The sequence below is a fragment of the Dendropsophus ebraccatus genome, chromosome 4 (assembly GCF_027789765.1).
Source record: "Dendropsophus ebraccatus isolate aDenEbr1 chromosome 4, aDenEbr1.pat, whole genome shotgun sequence".
NCBI lineage: Eukaryota > Metazoa > Chordata > Amphibia > Anura > Hylidae > Dendropsophus > Dendropsophus ebraccatus.
In genome coordinates, this window is record NC_091457.1 from 88,982,263 (window position 1) to 88,998,650 (window position 16,388).

Genomic DNA, 16,388 nt, shown 5'->3' on the forward strand with positions numbered 1-16,388 from the left:
GACCGAAAAAGGACAAAAATGTGGTTTACATCTCCCATTGACTTCAATGCGAAATGTTAAAAAACACAAGTGGTTTTCAAATTCAGAAGTGACATGTCAATTACATCAATAAGATTTCAAGCCCAAAAAGCCACTTATTCCATAATGAGTTTGAGGTGTTTTTTAAAGTGTTTTTTTGCCCTTGTGAGTATCCTTAGAGAAACCTGCCCCACTAAGATCACCTAGTCATCACAGTGTCCGCATTATAGGACAGCATTGGCCATTTGTGACCACTCCTTTTTGGCTGTCATTTTCCTATCTTATATTGCATATTTGGGTAAAAATTAAAAAAACAAACACATAAATCTGTATTGCGATTGACTTTCTCTCAGTTGAAGTTGCACTGCCTTTATCCTCAGTTGGAGCCAGCAGAGTGAAGTGAACAAACTCCGTTCTTCTTCATCTACTTTTTGCCACAATAGGTTTTTTTTTGTTAATTTCTTTTTTTCCGTCTCTTTTTGTAACACTGCAGTGCTAGCGATTTCTGGCTTAATGACATCCCAAACTTTTGTTGGGAATAATTGATTGAATTTAAATTTCTTTAAAAGTTTAAGAGGTAATGTTACAGTATAAATTTCATAGCAAACACTAAGTAGAGAAATATCCATTAGCAAAATTAACTACAGTTTCTAGGTAGCTAACAATGTTCAGTATACAGTAGGGCATGGCTAATGAACACTGCAGCGGGTGATATTTCATTATACAAATTAATGCTCACATTTTAATGGGAAAGTCACATAATGAATCTCGGCTTCAGTGACAGCAATTAGAGGCACAGATTGTCCCCTTCTGGACAAGGCACTGTTTAGCAATAAGCAGCTGTGTTAAAGATCTCCAGGTTTACTATATATATATATATATATATATATATATATATATATATGCACTTTGGGGTAAATAAGTATACAATCTATATTAATGTACTGAAACTTCAGTCCAACTGCGTCGTCCATCTATCTCATCTGGCCCCGTTTAAGTAAAGATGTTTGTAAAGCCTAAATGAATAACACAAGTGATGCTGGAAATAACTTGTGCATCTCAAGAAACTTTAAACACATTGAATGTGGATGAATTTTAGGAAGTGTTAATATTTTTTATTAGTAGAAGAATTCGCAGGCTTTTCAGTTTTTCCTTTTTTTTCTATAAAATCAGTATGAAGTAATATGATGTAAAAACAGAAAGTATTCAAAATAGTACAAAAAAAAGTCCTTCTTTCTAAGGCTATGTTCACACTGCGTAATATTTCAGTAAAGAACGGACACTGACTGCAATGGAATCAGCGTCCGTTCTTTACTGCAGGGGTGGCATTGCACTGAAGTCAATGCAATGCCGCCCACTGTGTTCACACAGCGTTATGTTAATGCCCATTCTTTAGAATAGGCATTAAAATAATATACATGCCCCTGGAAATAATAGCTGTTCACACAATGTAATGTGCAGTGGCGGCCACACATTACATTGAAGTGTGCGGCGCCTGCAAATCAATACTAAGAAAAAAACAACGTTCCTGCAGCCGATACAGAGGTATCAGCTTCAGGAACATCCCTAATGCAGCCCGGCAGATGGCAGTTTAACAGCGTCCGTTGCTATACAACAGACACTATTAAACATAGTGCGAGCATAGCTTAAGGAGGCCTTTTCAAATCGGTCTGGTGATATTATTGTATGGTTGCACTGTTTTTTTGTTTGTTTGTTTGTTTTTAAGAACAGCATACTGAAAAATCTTCAATATGAGTAGCTGTAGCTTCTCAAAGGCTTCCACTCTCTAATGCCCTTAGAGTTTATGCACAGAGTTTCCTGACCGTCTGCTCAACTAGTGCGTATATAAAACAGTAGCCAATCTGAACTAGTGGAGCAGCATTGTAAAGCATAGGGGATGAGAGAGCAGCAGTATTCTGAGCCTCTGGATGAGACAGGCAGAGGGCCATCTCATACTGCCACAGACTCCAATAGTCAATGTAACTGAAGTCACTTATCAATGCTGCAGGTTGAGCTAAAACTTAGCCAACAGTGAATACAGAGCATGGAACCCCTGTCTAAAAGTGACTGTCACAACATCATGTTAGCACATTAGATATGAGGTCAAGGCTGAATATTTATGCCCAGCTCCAACATTCCTTCTTTAAGTAGCCATGATGGTGACTAAAAGTCTTCAGATACCCTCTAGTTAACTCTAAGGGGGACATTTATTAAATTACTTAAAAATGTCCCCGCAGCTCCCGCAGTACGAAGATTTATGTAGAGGCGCACTGCACATCAGAGCGTGCGCCAGGAAACCTACGCCAGCTTAGAGCTGGAGTAGGTTTCCTGACTATTTTTGGTGCCCCCCGTTCCACTCCCTTCACACACGCCTCCCCTGGCGTATCGGGCTCAAAGGGGCCCGATGCAAATATTTTATTCGCAAAATGACCATTTGGGAATAAATTTATTCACATCTAGCCCCTTTCTGCCAAAAATTACGCATTTTTACATTGATAAATGTCCCCCTAAGTGAATGGAGCATCCCGACCCGTTGGTGACCTCACTCATCAGCACTCCGCCCATCCTTAACTGTGGCCAGCAGAGGAGCTCAGGGGAACAGAGGCTATGGGGCTTGCTAGCTTTTTAGGCTTCCTTATCAAATAACATGAATGAGAAGTGTAGGAAGGTTATAAGGGGGGCAAAGTGCACAGAATGTTATAGAGTAGCATCAAGAGGAGTTGTCACAGAAAACTGTTTGAATTGGTAACTCTTTGCATAGTAGAAATATATGCTGAAAGGGTTAACAAGCGTCCTTTACAATACAATCACATGTTGACTGGTTTCCTTATCTTTAATTTGCAGTTAATTCCAGCAGATTAGCAGATTCTAAAAATATACATTTAGGCTAAAATCTCAAACCACTTTGACTGAGTGGTTTAAAACCGAATGACATCTGTCTGCACAGAGGCCCTGAAAAATATATAGTTTATCTGAGGAACTTACTGTAACACAAATTGTATGTGTTATTTATAACTACACATACCCTAGGCAAAAACAGCAAGTAAGTGTGTTTGCGTGGTCTGGTATATGATGCTATACTGCCCATTAGTCAGTGGCTTAGATGGATCTTCCACATCGGCTACAACATCTCTGCCTTTCTTTACTATTGCACATTTGGGGGTAAAGTTTCTGTAGATTCCACTGGCTCTATTGGTGCCCAATAGAGTTGACACTTTTTTTTTGCACCTTGCTCCTTGAAAGGATTGTTCAGGGGGGCATGTTGTGAAAATTTAGGATAAGCTGGTTGTCCCACTGCTGGGATCTCTATCTGTGATATGTGGGGAAACTAGGGTTTTATTCCCTTGCACCACCACACAGGGAGAAGTAATGCTCTACACTGTGCCGATATGATATCTATGTAATAAACCAAATACTTAAGGAAATATTTTGGGTGTTACTCCTATGGCTGCTGCTGTAAACTAATTCTAAGTTAGCAATGCACATTTTCTGCCTCCTTTTTACTTAAGCATACCATTGTTTTAATTTTAAAATATTTCTATATTTTGTCATTTAAAAAAAAATCCTGTCATTTTATATGTATACATACACTACACATGCATTTTTTAGCAGCTCTGGCCCAGAAACACGTGTTGAACTATCAGAATTCCTCAACTGGAGCTACGACATTTGGATTCATACAAATTATAAAAATGTCAGGATTATTTGAATCATTAAAAATAAAATATAATCATGCTTGACACTGAATCCGAGCTCGCCCCCCCCCCCCCCCCCCCGTTTAATAATTGCATATATATTGCAGGCACATTACAGATTATGTTTGTGGGCCAGAAAAACTATCAGTATATATGGAAATGACTGCAAAGCTTCAGCAGATAATTACAATATAACTGAGAGGATCTTAATATATTTTACATTTCTTCATTAGGGAGGTTTTTATATAAATTTTATTGGCTTGGTATAATTTCACCTATATGTTCTTTTGCGCAGCAGCGGTAATGGCTTTAATATTTCAGAGAATCTGTGTTTATAGATCCGTATTTAGCAACAATGCAGAGGGTCTGCAGATCTCAGAATTCTTCTGGAATGCTGCCCTCTAAATAATGATAAATTACTCGTGCAGTATGCCATTTGCTAATTATATCCATGATTTACTGCAGAGCACGACTTAAATCATTCATTTCAGCCTTGCGTAACAGTGCCATAAAATTTTTAGGTTTTAAAAATGGTTTCCATGTGTATAAATTAAACAAATTTCACAACAATTACGAATATAGAAAGTCTTAGCCGATCATCTAATTAACATTTATTTAACCTATCTTTAATCCACAGGTTTAGGATCTTAAACTCCTACAGTATTTTAACACAAAGAGACAATGTTTGAATTTTTCAAATGGAAAACATAGCCATATACATTACATGATCCATATAAAAAAAACTGTATTTTTATTTTCAATGTAAAAATTACTTAATAAATAATATATTTAGTAAAAGAGCATACAAATAAATAAAATGTTAAATACAATTTATATTCAGTGGTTTATATAAATATCAGATAAAATGGAAAGATCTGCAGAATCTTTGGTCAACAATACCTTGCTGCCAAAAATAGTATAGGTAATTTTATTTTCTTGTACTAAGTAACCACATTTCTGGTTTTACCCTTAGTAAATTTAAACAATTACTTCTATTCAATGCATAGTACATTCTAGTTGTGCAGTACCTTTCTGGGAATAGTTGTATCGTTATGATCATTGAATATTGCAATAAGCACAGTTTCTGGCATTTGCTGTTGGATCTGGCAGAAGATAATTCAGACCCTGGAACATTAACCCTATAGATGCTGCAGTTAAAAGCAACCACAGCATCAGGGTGGTTTTAGAGAGAGAAGATACTCAATATTAGGAGCCTATGAGTTATTATGGCAGCGGGGCCGTACAAACACCTCCAGGTTTGCCTTGGTTGTGGTCATGCCAGAAGCACAGCTTAATAGAGTATCAGTTTTGCACAGGCAATAATGCTTTGTTAAACTTAGCATATCAAAGCATTATAGAAGTGGTCAGAAGATTTTGTTAAGACTAAAAAAAAAATAAAGTAAAATAAAAGTGATTACAAAAAAAATTGTTCCACTTAAAGAAACTACAACTCTGTATTTCCAAATGCAATTCCTCATACTGTTACAACAATTGAAAAATAAAAAGAATTGGCTTTTAGAATGTAGCAACACAAAAAGTAAAACATGTCTGTAAAATATCGCTAGTCCTGGAATAGTTGAAAGGGTTTTACAGGATTAGAAAAACATGGCTGCTTTCTTTTAGAACCAGTGCCACACCTGTTGTATTGTTCAAGTTGTTCCTTGTTCCTTGCTCAGCTCTTTTGAAATGCTGAATACCAAGCACAATCTAGGGAGCTGTTTTATAAAGAAAGAAACAATGTTTTTCTATTTCCTAACAACTGCTTTAAATATGTAGGAAGCATGTCCATTGGTGACAAAATTTGTTTAAAAAAATATATATACCATGCGTTCATTCTAAGGCTAAGCTTACAAAGTGTTATTAACTATTATTTTTTCTTATTTTAGGTGAGAAGCCTTACAAATGTCCACACTGTGACTATGCTGGCACCCAGTCAGCATCTTTGAAGTACCACCTGGAACGCCACCACAGGGAAAGGCAGAATGGCTCTGGCCCACTTCCTGTCCATGGACATCCTCCAAACCAGGACCACAAAGATGAGACAGCAAGTAAGAGCTCCCTCTTCATGAGGCCAGACATATTAAGAGGAGCATTCAAAGGCCTTCCTGGAATTGACTTTAGAGGTGGAATGATGTCCCAACAGTGGTCGACAGGGTTGATGTCTTCTGGAGACCGTCAGGGCCAGTCAAGCGGCATTAATTCTGAGTCTTCCTCAGAAGCTTTGAAGAAATCTGAGATGTCTTCAAAAGCACCTGGCATTGCAGAATTTACAAGAACATACCCTAACATTGTGGGCAATGGTGTGAACTTTCAAGGGTCTTTGCAGGCTTTTATGGACAGTTTTGTTCTAAATTCTCTTAAGAAAGAAAAAGAAATGAAGGAGAAGGCTTTACTTGACTCTCTTCCTCTTAAAGCATCCAGGTCAGACAACGGTGAAGATAAATCAGAAAACAAAACACCTCAGAGGAAAATGGAGAAATCTCAGTATGAACCTCTGGACTTGTCTGTGAGGCCAGATGCCCAGTCTCTTCCAGGTTCATCAATCACAGTCCAAGATAACATTGCTTGGCATGGTTGTTTGTTTTGTTCATTTACTACATCATCTATGGAACTAATGGCCCTTCATCTCCAAGCAAACCATCTTGGAAAAGCAAAGCGTAAAGATTGTACAATGGGGGGTCAAGGGCATAGTAAAGATCAGTTGAGGGAGTCCTTGAGTGCAACAAATAAAGTTGTGGCCTCCTCTTCTTCAGTCCAATGTAGCAAGGAAAGGATGACCTCAAAAATGAGCCCAGAAAAAGCTCTACAAGGCAACTCTAAAGAGACGTTACCTGATCATAAAGGTTCATCATGGCCTAGTCATATAGATTCTATGTTTAATAATTTTCCAACCGAATTCTATAAGCAGTTTAGCGCCTACCCAGGTTCAGTAGCGGCCAATGTGCAAAACATGGACATTGACTCTCAGTCTCCACCTGATGATGACTCGCATGTGTTACAGTGTGATTCTGTAAATACAGTTACTGATGATCTCTCAGATGAATCCTCCTCTGAGGATATGGAAACATGCAAAGAAGATGAAAATGAAGAGGAGGAAGTTGAAACAGAACCTGAAAACATGAATGCGATCGATGAACAGAACAAAGAAGAAAATGACATGGAAGAAGCTGATTTGAATTTAACCCCTCTGAGATCTTCAGAAAATATGGTGTCACCAACATCACAACTGATGGAAAAGCAGTGGCACCAGAATCTTCCATTAGCCCATGATGCTCCACAAAGCTCTGCAAAACTTGATCAAGCACCAGTTCCTGATGCTTTGGAGAAGCAGGTTAATATGCTCTCTGTTCTCCGAGCTTACAGCTCAGAGGGCATGGCTGCTTTTAACGGACTTGGAAATAACACAGCAAACAGCGGATGTATGAAGAGACCTGACCTATGTGGTAAGTTGTTATAATAGAACAAAATGTAGATGATGAATAGAATTCCCAAGTTTTATCTCACATTAGAAAACCAAGTCATATAATTGCATGAATTTTTCAAGATAAAAAAGATAATATGCATATTATGGATCACCTTGTGCTACAATGCCCATTGTAAAGTTATTCTGTTAACCTTGGTTAAAAACCACCCAACTCTGTGTATGATTATGCTAGATTAAGTTGACCATTATTATCTTACTTCATACTAGAGATGAGAGAAGCAGCTGAAAATTCGTTTCAGGAGCTTCATGAATTTTGGGTCAAACTCGTTAAGATTCGTTGAATCTTATGAATTTTAACAGCCCAAACTATAGTAGCTACAGTACTGGGGCTATTAGAGACAGACAAATTTGTTAAAGCATGTTGTTGTAAAAGTGACAAAAATTGAAAAATCACAATTTTTAAAAAATGTCTATCAGCCAGTCAATCATCCAATTTCCGCCATGGGCAGCGGTGGACCTTGGTTCAGCGGCGTAATATCTATTTTTTCCCCAGGACAGGAGTGAAGTGTGACCACTGGTTATGTAAGGTGCACACTTAGTTTAGTAATGAAACCAAACTTTTATAACACAGTAGGAGTGGAATGCAAGCACTGATCAAGTAAAGCGCACACTCAGTTCAGTAATGAAACCCAACTTGTACAGTATGAGTGGAGTGCAAGCGCTGATTATGTAAGGGGCACAATCAATTCACTGATCCAACTAAATTGGTGTTACTTAATAGAAGTTTACAGAAGTTTATAGTGCCCAGTGCGTGAATAATATGGACTGTGTCTTCACTGGTCCCAGTGAATTCCTAGGCACCCAGTTATTTGGTAAACTGGATACTTACTGTAGTTGACAGCTATAACAATCACCCACAATCAGCCCTCCTATCCTCTCTGTCCCTATATCACTCTGTTAGTCTCTCCCTGCTCTGCTCTAACTGCCTACTGCGATCCAGCTCTCTCCTTCACACATAGCCGACTGGCCACCTCCATTAACAAACCTCCTTATATAGAGGGGGAAGGGGAGGTGCTGACATCACAGAGGGGCCTGCAGCTATTTGGATGGGCGCTAGAGATTATTATGGTTAATCCCTTTCTCCCACCCAGTGACTCTCCAGACAGCAAGTGCAGACAGTGCAGTCATTTTGTTTTATTTGCAAATTTCCTTAAGGAGTGGGCAGAAATTTGCTTCGCAAAACAAAGCGAATTGACCCCCCGATTTTCAGCGAATTTTGATTTGCTGGATTCCCTTTGCTCATCTCTACTTCATACCATGTGGTGTACACCCAGAACAGGTTACTGTACCAGCTCCCCTACCATCTTTAAGGACACAATGTTGACTACAACTTAAACAATTTACGTGGAAAGGAGATCATGTTCCTGACCTTTGAATTACCTTCAATTATTACTTACAGTCATAGAAAAGATATTGTGAGGCTTAACAACTTAAAGCCAATTAAAGTAGGAGTTCTTGCACATGGCAGAACATACAGGTCCATATTGGTGCCACATGTGATGAAACATGTAAAAATACGTTTACATAGTAAAAATCTATGTATCGGCCAATAATAGACAATGGGCACTGTATCATGGTTCCGAACAACAGCTGTGTGCATGTGGTCTTAAACCTAGAGATTTACATTCTAAAAAAAATCCTGGCAGATTCTAAGCATCTACAAAAATTCTGAGACACTTAATGGCCCAGAGAGATACTGATAACATCTAACTAGATTATCTGTAGCAGCTAATTCCCTCCAAACTCCCACTATTGACACCAGTAAAATCACTTACTGATGCGAGCAGCTGTTACGTTGAAGTATTGACTCTAAATACATTGACTGTAAGAGACACATCTGTCAAATGGTACATCGATGAACCAACAATCTGGTCATGTGAAATTCTTGATAAATGGATCCTGCACCATTTTATTATATTGCAGATTAGTCTATACTGTACAGACCTTATGGCCTTCATTTATCAATAGAAACAGATGTTTTAGAGCAGTGGCATTAATATTCATTTAAGGAACATTCTCGCCATTAAGATGAAACCTTAACTATATTTATAAAAAAAAAGGGGGTATTTTAAGATTAATGTAAATTTTTTTTTTAAATGGCTTCACTGCAAGTACAATTTATTTTTTCATAAATATATTATGGAGAATTTTTTTGCTTTTCTGTTTAAAAAAATCCTATTATTATGTTGATAGCACCATAAAAAGGCATAAAATTATATTTTTCTCATTAGCATGACAGAGGCAGATCATGCGGTATAAAAGAAGGAATATTCCGAGAAAAGAAAGTGCTTTGGTTTAACTTCTTTAGTTTCAGTATTTTAGATCAGATTTTTTTTGTTTAGAAATGATGTTTGCTTTGCTTTTCCCAAGTTTATCTTCACATATACATATAGCTGCAAAGCTGTATATTCTACATGAAAAGAAGATGGAGTTTGTTAGTTATACAAAGTGTTCCATCTCAATGAGCTGCTTGCCCAGGAAGGGACTGCTTGCTTAATGAAAAACAAATACCTTTATATTGGTAATTATTCACATGCAGTGTAGACTTTGATGACACTGACACTATTGGTCGATAACATACAGTCTGTTCCATGACTTATGCTCCCGAAGACTTTTCAGAGCTGGGCAGTGTCATTCATTCATGATCACATTTGTTTTGTTCATTCACTTATAAATTCATTTATCCATTTGTGTTACTCAATAACTTAATAACATTTTTATTTATTGTTTTTGCTACTTGATCTTAGTAATCTGTAATCTATAATTTTTTTTTTAAGTAAAAATGATCGCCTATGTCTTTTGGGCATTTTTCAGGTAAAGTAGCTAAATCAGGCTGTGTACACACAGTGCAGTGCCTCTTAAAAATAAGGTACACCTTATGCTTTAGGCTATGTTCACACTTTGTTTTTCAACAGTTGTTATTTGATGCCATAACCATGTCGGTTATTTTGAGTATCAAATAACGGCCGTTGTTTAATATACTCTGGTGCATTACTCAAGTTTCTGTTTGACATGGCTGCCTTTTCACACCTTTTTGGGTGTGGCCATTTTAAAGTCTCATTCAATATAATGGAAATTTCGGTGAAAGTACTTTGGGAAAAAAAATCAATGTGTGAGCAACATAAATGGATGCTGTTTGGTCAATAAGTGCCGCAAATTAATGACACGAAGATTAATTTAAAACCTGCTGCAAACAGTGCGTTGTTTCTATAGATTTCAATGGAAATTGAAAGACTGAAAACAACGGTCGTTATTTAAAATAAAATAGCATCCGTTATTTAACAGGGTGTGAACTTAGTCTTATAGATCATTTTTGGGACTGCAACCCTCTGCACATTACTTTCTATGGCTGCAAACACTGTCCCTATAGCTCCATACTATAGAATTACCTGCTTTACCTGTGCTGCCATATTCTCATAAAACAACACTAGTAATGATCTTAAATTTAGGCGAGATTTATCAAAGGGTGTAAAATATACTCTGGTGTGAACTGCCCACAGCAGCCAATCACAGCTCAGCTTTCAGCTCTGGTAAAGTGATAGAGGAGCTGTGATTGGTTGCTGTGGGCAGGTTACACCAGTGTATATTTTACACCCTTTGATGAATCTGGGCCATAGTGTCCAATGAAACATGCTATGAATTTTATTCCAATGGTGGTACAGTATGTTCCCATATTCTTCTGTAAGTGCCACATCTCCAGATAATGCTAAGCAGTTGAAGTATGTCTGTGTTAAGAGAAGTTAGATATGAAAAACATATAAAGAATAAACAGGTAAATCCAAAACCCAACAAAGTTGACATAGGCAAAAAATGTTGTGACTCCCCCTGGGCCATGGGAAGCTTGGGGGCCAAGCTTGAGTGCTGAACCACACTGGAAGGAATAAGGAGCAGGGACCTGAGCAGTGAGACTGTGCTGTTTTTTTATGAATTTTCTGCAAATCATTGCTTATTTTGCTCATGTGACTGTACTCTAAAACTAATTCATATGGTGTATGGAGACCCCCCGATAAACCACTAACAGATGATGTTAGTGGAAGTAGGGGTCAGCCTAGATGGAAAATCATGACTGACCTCTTTGTTAAGAAAGAGAAAAGCTGCAGTGAGAGTACTCATGCTGCAGCTTACCCCTCCCAATAGATAACACTGGAACGCTCCGCCTTGCCAAACATTTATGTCATGTATGGGGAGGACAGGTGGCGGGCAAGCGACATAACTGATGACTGGATGAACGTTGAAAGTGTATGGGAGGGGGGCCTTAATCTCTACCGTTTGCATGTCCACCAAGAGTCAAAAATTTATATATACTGATGTAGCCTGTGTTAACTTGATCACAATGACGCATTTAACTCAACACTCTTATTGACTTAACACAGCTCCCTGACACAGTTGTTGCGTCAGGGATCATGTTAACCCTGGCTACATCTATCTATTTATCTATCTATCTATCTATCTATCTATCTAAATCAAAAATATACCGCAGCACACCACAATTGCAATGAAAAAAAGTGATTTATTTACCCATGTGAGGAAATGCAACGTTTCAGCTCAAGCAATATGAGCCTTTCTCAAGCAGTGATGAGAAAGGCTCATATTGCTTGAGCTGAAACGTTGCATTTCCTCACATGGGTAAATAAATCACTTTTTTTCATTGCAATTGTGGTGTGCTGCGGTATATTTTTGATTTATATTGCATATACCCTGGATTCGGGTGTTTACCGCTGGCACCCCTGCACCTTATTCCTGAGTGCCGCTGCTTTTTTTTCGTATCTATCTATCTATCTATCTATCTATCTATCTATCTATCTATCTATGTTAGGTGAACAACTCCATACTGTCTTCAGCCATATATATCTACAGGTGAGAGTGCAGGGATGGGGTCTTACACAAGCTCACAGGACACACACCTTACCACATTGTCCTAGATATGCAAAAATAGGCCACTAAATAATTAAAAGATATCTATGATTAACATTTTCCAAAGGAACATTTGTTCCCCTGGTGAAGTGGTTTTTAAATGGAAAATGCACTCCATGTCACTGCCCAGCATTTTTTTAACAACTACAGAGGACATTTATCAACCTAGAGCTGAGAAGCACAGTGTGTATATTGTACATATAGAAAAAAATGATTAATGATCTATAGAGGGTGCAGAAGTCGCATACATACCCGGAAAAAAAATTAGGCCCGATGTGCTTAAAATGCACCAAATTTGGTGTGTATTTTGGCATAATACGAAGCCAACTAATCGGTGGTGCTGAGTTAAACAAGACTGCTGAAAGTTGCTTTAGTCACTGAGATAAAACTTGCACATTCTTAGTGAATTCTAGTGTGAATGTATACTGTCTGAAAACTAGTTTGCATTTATCTATCCTGATATTTTCCTATTTCTTTTCTGTTAGACTAAGGTATGAGATATTTGAATAATTAGCTAGTCATGCATAGATATTAGATAGATAGATAGATAGATAGATAGATAGATAGATAGATAGATAGATAGATAGAGGATAGCAGCCGCACATCCAGGTAACAAGGGTGCTTAGCAGAGAAAGTCCTTTGGCAAAGGAGCCCCAATGTAGATAGCAGCAAGAATCTGCAGCACATGGGCATAAAGTGAATGGTGGTTTATTTCATCAATAAGGTGCACAATACAACGTTTCAATTCTCTCTCAGGCTTGAAAATGATTCTGGAAGAGAATTGAAACGTTGTATCGTGCACCTTATTGATGAAATAAACCACCATTCACTTTATGCTGGTGTGCTGCAGATTCTTGCTGCTATCTAGATAGATAATGTAGATAGATAGAGAGATAGATAGACACTGTAGATATGAGATACCATAGGATAATCAGATACCATAGGAGGCCCATTTCAGTCTTTGCCTATTATTCCTTCTATGTATGCCACTGGATATGAAATAAAGCAATGATAAATTATAGATAGATAGATAGATAGATAGATAGATAGATAGATAGATAGTTTTTATAGCTATAAAGCAACACTACACAATTAAGCAGGGAAGTAGGTGCTGGCAGTCAGGAGCCTTGATGAGGGTCTACGCATATAGGTAAGTGCAGAGAAACCACAGTACTCAAATAGATGTGTGAATACAGTGCTTATTTTTTCCATCAGATGCCTTAAAATAACACGTGCAATGTTTCTGCTGCCTCTTGCTTTAAAAACATTGCACATGTTCAGAAAAGACTTAATGATTTGAAATAAGTGGACCTCCAGCACGCTCAATTTCGTTTGATGCTGAGTGTGCAGCGATTGATAACCAGTGGCTGAAGAAGTTGGATGCAGCCCTAAGGCTGTATGGAAAAAATAAAAATAGCCATAGACTGTACACATATTTTTAAGGACTCTCTAGGGCTGCACCCAACTTCTTCAGCCACTGAACCTGCTCCAGGTTTGCTCATCTCTATGGATAATCTAAGTCTATATCGTCTGGAGGAACGAAGGGAAAGGGGGGGCATGATCAAAACCTTTAAATATGTTAAGAAAGCTGAACACAAACTGACCACAAGACCACAAAGGGACACAATCTGAGGTTAGTTAGGGGAAAGACCAGAAGCAACATGAGAAAATATTACTTTACTAAAAGAGTAGTAGCTGCTTAGAACAAACTTCCAGCAGATGTGGTAGGTAAATGTACAGTTACAGAATTCAAACATGCCTGGGATACACATACTGTTTATCTATCCTAAGATAATAAGAAATGATATACTGAAAGGATGGACCAAGCAGTCTTTTTCTGCCAACAGCCTTCTGTTTCTATAGGTAGATAGATACAGTAGTTTTAATAGCTAAATGTTAAAATAAGAAAAACAATCAAAATGGCTCAGTTGCAGGTTCGAGGAACAGAGGTCCGCTTTCAGGTATTTCATACTGTAACAAAAGATTCCACACAATGAGAACTGAGAGGTGACTGCTATATTTCTGTGTGCTGCAGGAGATAATAATAGCAGCCTATTAGCAGTCATTATTTATGTATTTACTGTCTTCAGGAAATAGACAATGTGATGATTGAATAGTCAGGACAAACTTATCATTATAGCAGAGAGTGGAACATCATTGTCATCCTCCTCATCCTCCTCAGGTTCTGCAGCTGCCTGCTCAACGCGATCGTAACTTAGAATAAAACACAAGACTCTTTTATCTCACCCGAGTGGCACAATTTATAAAGATGACACTGACTGTTTGTTTTACACTTGCAAATGTATCATTTTTTTCCTTTCCCCCAAGGTTCCTCAAATGAGGACAGACCCGAGTATATCTACTATTGGATTCAGTTTTGCAAAAGTTGCTATAGAAGTTTGGGAGATTTGCATTCATTTTAAATTTCCCTGTGATATCAGGCAGTAATTCTTGGTCTAGAAGACAAGTATGGCTCTTACAGGCTCATTTTGATTTGTGTGTGAAGGAAGCATTGTGTTGTGGTTTGGCTGCACATGTCATTTTCCCCAGCATCTATAACCAGTGTTATCTCTTGGTTATCTTTAGTGGTTAGTATCCTCAGTCCCTCATACCCAGCATGTGCATGACCAGTAATTGGCATCTTCTGGTTCAGTATTTTACTATCTGGTAATGTAGTGAATACCAGCAGACCAACAATGTAAAGCATGGCGGATAGAACAACAGCCTGAGCCTTTAATAAGAAAGAAGGTAAATTTCAAAGTATATCAGAACCTAATAAAAAATGCAGCAAATCTGAAATCAGTGATCACAGCTGTGTCCTAATCGAGCAGGATTAACAACAGCCAAAACACAAACACTGAAGACAATACAGAGCACATAGTACACATAAGGAGCTACATAATCAGTGCCGAGCCTGGACCTCAGTCTTCATAGCTTTGTACCCCAGAATCAGGGGCGTAGCTAGGGGTTCAGCCTAGGGGGGCGAGTGAGTCTGAGTGGGCCCCCAACCAACCTTACCCATAGGGAACCTCAGCAGGTGACAAGGCTTTCTGAATAATAAAGGGAATATTCTTCTACATTACTCATAGTGGATAAGGATAAAGAGCAGTGTAAGAGGCTTCTGTACATTTCATATATAGAACCACAAAAAAATTTAAAGTGCTTAAGAATAGAAAAATATAGCTGCCTTCTTCCACAGACAGCACCACTCTAGTCCTCAGTTTGTGTGGTATTTGACTGAAGTGAATAGTGCCAAGCTGTGATACCACACACAACCTAAGAGCAGGGGTGGCGCTGTTTTGGAAGAAAGCAACTATGTTTTTTTTTTTCTTAATTCTGGAGAACCCTTTTAACCAGATTATCTTTGCCTAAAAATAATAGTGGTATAGGTAATATGTTTTTAGACATTAAGGCTATGTTCACACTGCGTATGAGTCCGGGCGCATTTCGTACGCCGGCGTACATGTGCGGCTGAAACTACAGGCGTGGGAAAAATAGACATGCGTACGAACCGCAAACATACGCCCGCAGTACAGTTATGCTTCCCTAGCTTGTTTCGCAGCGATCTGAAACAGGTCATTTACTTGGAAATCTTCGCCCAGCCCAATAAAACTCACAGAACCTTTTGGATCGAAAAATCAAGTTCAATTACGCTGAAATAAGTACTCCATACGGGACCGCATGGAAATCCACGGCCGTGAGTTTCAACATTTCCATCCTCAAACAATGGTCTTTTTCTTTTTTTCACGGCGCCGTATACGATCTGGCCGTAAGCTCATACGTAGTGTGCATTGTGCGGCCGTATATCGTATACTTTTCAGCGAACGCATCAACCTCAAAACTACGTGCAGAAACATACGCAGTGTGAACATAGCCTCAAAGGGGTGAGCTGGTTGTGATCATACATGTACAATCCAAGATATGTGATTAGCTGCAAGATATCCATTTCCTATCTATCTATCTATCTATCTATCTATCTATCTATCTATCTATCTATCTCCTATCTATCTATCTATCTATCTATCTATCTATCTCCTATCTATCTATCTATCTATCTATCTATCTATCTCCTATCTATCTATCTATCTATCTATCTATCTATCTATCTATCTATCTATCTCCTGTCTATCTATCTATCTATCTCCTATCTATCTATCTATCTATCTATCTCCTATCTATCTATCTATCTATCTATCTATCTATCTATCTATCTATCTATTATCTATTTATTTATCTATCTCCTATCTATCTATCTATCTATCTATCTATTTCCTATC

The 16,388-nt window shown here is 38.1% G+C and overlaps 1 protein-coding gene across 6 annotated transcripts in view; it reads left to right on the plus strand.

Moving 5' to 3' along the window:
* Positions 1-16,388, plus strand: part of ZNF536 (zinc finger protein 536) — a 724,961-nt gene that overhangs the window by 486,233 nt on the left and 222,340 nt on the right. For all 6 annotated transcript variants that reach the window (XM_069966233.1, XM_069966232.1, XM_069966231.1 and 3 more), the window contains one exon: positions 5,600-7,156. In XM_069966233.1, the coding sequence (XP_069822334.1) occupies positions 5,600-7,156 (1,557 nt within the window). The remainder of the gene's footprint in view (positions 1-5,599; positions 7,157-16,388) is intronic.